This window comes from Oreochromis niloticus, linkage group LG20 (assembly GCF_001858045.2).
Source record: "Oreochromis niloticus isolate F11D_XX linkage group LG20, O_niloticus_UMD_NMBU, whole genome shotgun sequence".
Classification (NCBI taxonomy): domain Eukaryota; kingdom Metazoa; phylum Chordata; class Actinopteri; order Cichliformes; family Cichlidae; genus Oreochromis; species Oreochromis niloticus.
Genome location: NC_031984.2, coordinates 360504 through 368183, shown reverse-complemented (window position 1 = coordinate 368183; position 7680 = coordinate 360504). Strand labels below are relative to the sequence as shown.

General features: G+C 47.0%; 1 protein-coding gene across 1 annotated transcript; it reads left to right on the top strand.

The window, feature by feature from the left end:
* The first annotated feature begins 4122 nt into the window (after positions 1–4122).
* Positions 4123–7172, top strand: LOC109196192 (zinc finger BED domain-containing protein 1-like). The gene is made up of 7 exons (XM_025901416.1): positions 4123–4263; positions 5578–5770; positions 5868–6012; positions 6092–6323; positions 6412–6555; positions 6649–6717; positions 6810–7172. The coding sequence occupies exons 1-7, from the start codon at positions 4123–4125 to the stop codon at positions 7170–7172; spliced, it is 1287 nt and encodes a 428-aa protein (XP_025757201.1).
* Positions 7173–7680: the final 508 nt, after the last annotated feature.

Sequence of the window (7680 nt, the reverse complement as noted above, 5' to 3'; positions counted from 1 at the left end):
TGTGCTTCAAGTTGCAAGCCTTGTCCTAAACAGCATGATTGAAGACATGAAGACATTCCTTTGTTTCTGTTCCCCTCCCCAGGTATAGTGAGGATGTTTAACTTCCTGCCCTTTATGACCTCAACTGCGCTTGTGTATAGCAGACTGTTACAGGAATAAAGCCATAAACTGGGTGAGGGGAGTTGACCCTTTTGTGAGCAGGAAGACACACACACACACACAGAATACAGAGACTGATGTTGTTTAGATATGCCTGCTTAGGCATGTCACATGTATTTGTAAATGCATATTCATGAGTGTAACCAATAAAAGCAGCCTGCAGAGGGAAGCTAGTTGAAGTAGTTCGGAGACAGCTACTTCCCTTGAGGCAAGTGCAACAAAGAGCTCTGTGCGATCTCGTTCTTGAGTGAGTGTCTGTTTATCCAGCAACTTCAGGACTATATCTCTGACACCTAGATCCAGTTTTGGATATGAAAGATTTCCTCAGGTCAGCTGCCTCCACTTCTTCAGTGATGGGCCTGCTACCCAGTACCAGCAGAAGGGAAACCTTTTCCTTCTTTCATCTGAAGGAAGGAAAGAAGAGGCTAAGATGTGACCTGGAATTTTTTAGAGGCCAGTAATGCCAAAGGGGCCCCTGACGGTGTTGGGGGCACCCTAAACATTCAGCTGACAGGCTTGTTTACATGGGAGAGGACATTCCTAATGCAGAGATGCTCTTCCTCAAGCTCAAGCAGCAGCCCATATGGAAAAGACATATATAAATCTTATAAAGTTTGTATCTGTCTTGTGTGAAACTTGTATGAAAAGCATACAAGAGTGAAAACAGATATAAGATCCCTTGAAAAATTATGTAAATGAAACCTGTATGTTTTGGATACTTACTAAAACAATATACTCAGCTGTTAAACTCCTAAAGTTTGCAGATGACACCACCGTCATTGGCCTCATTCAGGATGGTGATGAGTCTGCATACCGGCAGGAAGTTGAGCAGCTGGTACTCTGGTGCAGTCAGCACAATCTGGAGCTGAACACTCTTAAAACTGTAGAGATGACAGTGGACTTCAGGAGACATCCCTCAACTCTGCCCCCCCTCATCATATCAGACAGCCCTGTGTCGACTGTGGAGATCTTCAAGTTCCTGGGTACCACCATCTCCCTGGACCTGAAGTGGGAGACCAACATCAACTCCATCCTCAAAAAGACCCAGCAGAGGATGTACTTCCTGTGACAACTGGGGAAGTACAGTCTTCCACAGGAGCTGCTGATCCAGTTCTACACTGCAGTCATTGAGTCTGTCCTGTGCTCCTCCATCACAGTCTGGTATGGTGCAGCCACTAAACAGGACAGGTGCAGACTGCAGCGGACTGTATGGGCAGCAGAAAGGATCATCGGCGCCCCCTGCCCTCCATCCAGGATCTGTACCTCTCAAGAACCAGGAAACGGGCAGGGAAAATCATCACAGACCCCTCACACCCTGGACACAGACTTTTTGACCTGCTGCCCTCTGGCAGACGGTACAGAAGCCTGCAGACCAGGACCACCCGACACAGGAACACTTTCTTTCCCCTCGCCATCTCCCTTCTAAACAGTTGACCTGTCACACTGCTCCCACTGCCAGACTGCAACTGTACCTTATGTACATTCTGTAATATTCATTCCACCTCATTTCATTTCTGTGTTTTATGTATATAAGTTTAGATTGGTTATTTATAGTTGGTTTACACAGCTTTGTGTATGTATGTCATACACAAAGTATGGCCAATATGGCCAATAAACACGATTCTGATTCTGATTCTGATATGAAAGCGGCCACTTTCATGAGTAAATCATATAAGCCTTATATGATTCACTATATGAAGTAGGCGACATCTGATGCAAGTCTTTTATAAGTTTTTTCTATTTCTTTTCCATATGGGAGGAATCACTTGTGGAGCTGTTCTTTGTGAGTGAGGACAGAGTGGAAGTGAAAGTGACTTAAACGCAGCAGGTAATTGCATTTTTATTCCTGTAATTTAGGTTTTTAGGCTTGAACTGTTCAAATGCATATATGACATTTAATACTTACCTGAAATCATATTTTAAGGTACAAATGACGGAATAGTGTTCCAGAGTCATACTGGAGTATACTCACTATCAGATGTCTTTGTCTTGTTACATAGGTATCCCCACTGACTGCATGAGCGGAGCCATCAGAATCCATCAGTAGATGTAAAGGGAAAATCCACTACAGGGACACCTGTTCTCCACCTGCAACAAGTTCTGGTCTCAGAGACCTTTCAAAACGTCAGCAGGTCTATGATCATCTGCACCAGGAGGAAGGGGGCTGACTGTGAGGATTAGGAGGGCTTGAACAAACAGCACTGTCCAATCATGAATGGTATTTTTCTCTTAGATGAAGCACTTAGTTTAAAAAACTACCTCCTGTGCATTTGTTATCATTTATCTTTAGGGAACGAACAGTTTGTTTATCAGGCTGTAAACATGTTTATTTTTAATGTAAAGTTTTAACATGGGAGTCAAAGATATCTGCAGCTTGAGCCTGCTACATGGAAGTTAACTGAAGAGCAGATTTAATGCCATTAAATTTGTTTTGTATTTTATTTTATTTCTCTGCTTCTAAAATATATGAGGCAGCATTTTACTATTGCACTCGGACATGGAGTAAAACCCCTTCCTCCCTTCCATCCTCCTGCCCCCAGGCGCCTTTGGCTCCCCTAAGGGTGGAGGCAAATCAGTAGACAAAAGAAGAGCGCATAAATACAGGGGTGGAGGACTGTAATGTTTGAGGGAATTCAGACATGGGAGCTCACTAAGTGTGAGTCACTCTCACTGCTGCTTTTTATTCTTTTCTATTTTTAGAGCCTCTGTCTTTGAGTGCAATCGTGTATAATGCATGCAGACATCAGGACACACAGGTGTGCTGTATGAGTGGTCGCGGGGATATGCCAGCCGCAGGACTCAGTGCCCTGGAGGCGTCCCCGTCGACCGACCGACCGCTGCTACCGGTGCGATGAGCCTGGCCACGTGGCGCACGACTGCCTGGCGCCCGCCCCGAAGGCCAGAACTATGTGGCCTCAGGGGGATGAGAGGGGGAGCGGTACAGCGAGGGGACCACCGCCCCAGCTTCCTGCCCCCCTCCAAGAACGATGCACGGTGGCGGGCCTAGTCGGGCACCTCAAGGGACTCTACCTGAGCTGCTGTGTTGAGGACCAGCCCTGCCAGGCCCTGGTGGACACGGGGTCCACCATTTCCCTAATACGACCTGGTGTGTTTCCTGGAACAACCGGGCCGCTTGTGATGGGTTTGTCGCCCACCAACACCCAGCTGATGACAGTGACGGGGGAGAGAACTGACATGTGGGGGAAGAAACCGTTGCGGATCCGAGTGAAGGATCTGGAGCTGACGCACGACTTCTGGCTTGCTGACACCGTGAAGCTGGCTATCACTCTTGGTACAGAGACTCTGGCCCTCCAGTGCGGTCAAAAGCAGGGAACCAGAGACTGCAGGCAGACGCGGCTGGTTCAGCACACCATCGACACCGGCTCTGCTCAACCCATCTGTCTGCATCCATGCCAACTGCCCCTCGCGAAACGGCAGGGAGAGCGGGCCCAGGAGGCACGGGGCGTGGCTACTGCTCGGGCCACAGCCGGCAGAGGGGGATGGCTCTCGTTGACCATGCAGCAGCTGAAGCAGGAGCAGGAGGCTGATGCGACGTTGGTTCAGGTGGGGGCCTGGCTGGAGGCAGCACGACGCCCAGGCTGGACAGGGGTGTCGGGACAGGGGCCCGAAGTGAAGGCCTACTACTCCCAGTACAACAATCTGGAGACCCACGACGGCCTCCTGTACCGGAGATGGCGGGCCCTCGAACAGGGCAAGATTCTCCCGCAGCTGTTGGTGCCTCGGTCGCTGCGGTCGCAGGTGCTCGAGCTTGTCCACGGCTTGGTGGGGGCCAGCCACTATGGAAATGCTAAAACTCTCCGCCATCTCAGGGGACAGTTCTACTGGCCTGGTTGTCGACGGGATGTGGAACTTCATGTGCACTGCTGTGACACCTGTACGGCACGGAAGGGCCCCACTCAACGCCCCACTGCCCCCCTGCAGCAGCATTGGGTGGGGGCCCTTATGGAGAGATTGGGAGGAGACGTCCTAGGGCCTTTCCCCATCCCCGAGGCAGGGAACCGGCGCGTGTCGGTGGCCAGGGACTGCTACAGGAGGCTGAGGGAGCGGCCACGAGTGGTTCATGACTACACCCGCCAGGCCCAGGTCAGCGCCGGAGTATGACAGAAAAGAGCCTGCGACACCAGGTGCCGAGGGGGAGCTTTCGTGCCTGGCGACAAGGTTTGGGTGTACTGCCCGGTTCGCAAGAGAGGGGTGTCCCCCAGGCTGTGCGGTCACTGGCAAGGGCCGGCAGAAGTCGTGGGGCGGCTAATAGAAGTGGCGTACGGGATCCGCATGCCGGGGCCAGGGCGCGTGGCGGTGAAGACACATGGACATTTGCAGGACTTTGTGTTGGGTAATGGGGTTGTCGGGGATGACTGACCCCTTAGGTGGGGGCTATGTAGCGGGCCAGGGCTGTTCGGGGTTTTGTTTTGACAGTCATGTTTTGTTGTTACGTTGCCATGGTTACAGGTGACGCTCTCTCTCTGCGTCTTTGTGTTTCCCGGGGTGAGAGAGCGCCCTGTGTGTTGTTGTGGTCGCCTGTTGAAGGCTAATAAACGGCTGTGCTCCCTGGCTAGCTCGCGGGAAGCAAGACCAAACAATACCTCTGTCTCCTCCTTGTCTGAGCTCGCCACAATACTGTATAAGTTAATATGTTCATAGCTGCTTAGCTTTGTAAGTCTTTTCTAAATTATTGGTGTAAATATGGAATTAGGTGTTTATAGGTAATCTATATTTGAATAAAGGGTGAGCTATATGTTTTTATTTTTTATTTTTTATCTGGAAGAAAAAATCTAATTAAAATTCAAATGTATTTTCTGTTTATTCGGGGAGATGGTTTATATGTTTTATTTATTTTATGTGGAAAAAAGAATTAAATTTCAAGTCAAAAACACTTTCTTTTTATAAATTTAGTTTTTATTTTTTTAATTCAGGGAGATGTCCTCTGCCCTTAATCCGAGGTATCAGCCCCCATCCAGGGATGATCTATCCAACACACTTATACCTGCTTGGTATTCCGTGGAGAAAAGCAACCTCATCCAGAATTTGGCACAGGTTAACAAGGTCGCTATCACCTGTGATGGAAGGACCAGTATTGCTCAGGACCATTTCCTCACAGTCACTGTTCACTACATCTACAAAGGCAAAATGAAGCAGAATGTGGTTGGCACTGAAGCAGTTGTGACCTGGTCCAGTTGTGGCTAAAGAAATATCAAGCGTTGTGGGGCAATTTCACTTGGGAGGGAAAATAATTGCTGCTACTGTAGACAATGCCTGCAACATGGATGTTGCTTTGACAACGGAGTTTGCAAAGAAAGGCGTCTGGACTTCTTTAAGTTGCTTGAGACTTGAGTCCAGACGCCTTTCTTTGCAAACTCCTTTGACTACGATGACCTGGATGACTGAGAACCTTCACAGACAGATGTTGCTTTGAAAAATTTGGACTTTCTAAAAGTGGGATGCTTTGCTCATACCCTCAACCTGGCAGCACAAAAGGTGTATGACATTCCTGCAGTTTCCAGCTGGTGTGCCAGAATCTGTTCAGTTGTGGTGTGGCTCAAACGTTCATCCTTGCGCAAAACTGTGCTCAGAGAAAAGCAGCGAATCCTGAGTAAGTAGCGCATACAGTTACATATCAAGAAGTATTGTTATTCATATTACCTTTTTTATAGTAATTTAAAATATATTTGTGTCTATCTGTGCTTTAGATTTGCCAGAGCACAATGTCATTCTTGATGTTAAGACGCACTGGAATTCTCTCTTCCTGATGGTGGAGAGATTTATGGAGCAGTTTGATGCAATCCAGGCAGCTGCTCTGGATCAACAGCTGAGGAAGCCTGTGGAGAAGGACAAGTGAGTGAATGACATGAGCATCACTTGTAAGAGCTAAATTACGTCAGTTACCTTTAACATTGTGAATATTTTTCAACAGGCTAGAAAGGTTCACGCACACTGATTTAATGAAGGCAGAGGAGTTTATTAAGTGCATGCAAGTCCTGTACACGTCAAGCATGTGTGTGTCAAGTGACGAGTCACCCACATGCAGCCAAATCATCCCCATCCTGGCCAAGCTGGAGGCACATTTCAGACGATGTGATGAAGACAGTTTTTTCACCTCTTCAATAAAAGAGAAAGTCTGGGGTAGTCTGCAGAAAAGATATCAGGTATTTGCAGACAATATCAATGCTCATGAAAAATAGGGTTACCATTTTTCAGTATCAGCTCCTATGTTATATCTTGTTTTACTTAAAGGATGAAAACCTTCAGAAATTTCTGAAGGAGGCCACGATGATGGACCCACGTTTTAAAGGCAGGCTAGATGGTGAGGCAGCTACTGACATCTGGGACAGGTTGGAGAAGGCAGCAGTTGCAAATGCCACAGCAGCAGTTGCACAGGTATTTTCACTGTGTGTGTACAGTCTTGTCCTTTTGCATCATGATGTAGTTTCTATGTTGAAGGAATGCTCTTTACTATCTGTGTGTCCATAGCCTCCCACCGAGGACCCCAAAGCACACAGCGAGGTGGATGATGCTGACATGGACAAGCCAGAAAAATATGTAATTTCAGATTTTTTCTAACACAACCACTACATTCTAAAATTGATCTTTATTTATTTTGCAAACCTCACACTTCTTTTTTTGTTTTTCAGCTAAGAAAGATCCAGAAGTCACCCTCAGAAAAGCTGTTTGAGGATGAGGACAGAGAGCTTCAACAGGCTGCTTCTCAAGCGGGTAGATTCCCCTCAATCACAGAGCAGGTACAGAAGGAGCTTGAAATATACAAAAGACTGCCAGGAATTACCTCTGGACAAGACCCTGTGGCCTGGTGGTGGAGTAAGAGGGATACACTCCCCAATTTATCTGCCCTATCAGAAAAATACTTGTGTGTCCCAGCCTCATCAACGCCTTCTGAAAGAGTTTTCTCTTGTGCTGGGCATGCCATCAGCCAAGAGCGATGCTGTATAGCTCCAGAGAAAGCTAATATGATTATCTTTTTGCAAAAAACCAGCTAAACATGACAGGTTTCATGACAAAGTTTGTGTTTTCAATCGTTTAAGCACTGGTTCCAACCAAAGAAGTTATGTTGTATCGACAGAAAAGGCTAACTTTGTTATCATTTTGCTGAAAAAAATGACTGCGAAAAATAAAAACATAAGAGGTTTCTGGACAAAGTTTGTGTTCTTTATTCTTTAAGCACCGATACAAGCACCATTTAAGCACCGGCACCATTTCAAAAGTACCGTTTTGGCACCGGTATCGGATAAAACCTAAACGATGCCCATCCCTACTCACGACCTGCATGACAGCCTAACAGCCACTACTTTCTCTACGCATCGCAGACGCCATCTGTTTAACCTCCTTACATCAGGAAGGCGCTTTGTTTAAATATTGTATTTATGTTCTTTAACAGACTGTGGACTATAAATCCATTTACAGACAGACAACTATAAATGATTTTTCATGGTTGTTGTGACTTTATCTCCACTGCAGTGCGATGTAGTTGGTTTATTACAGTCGTGG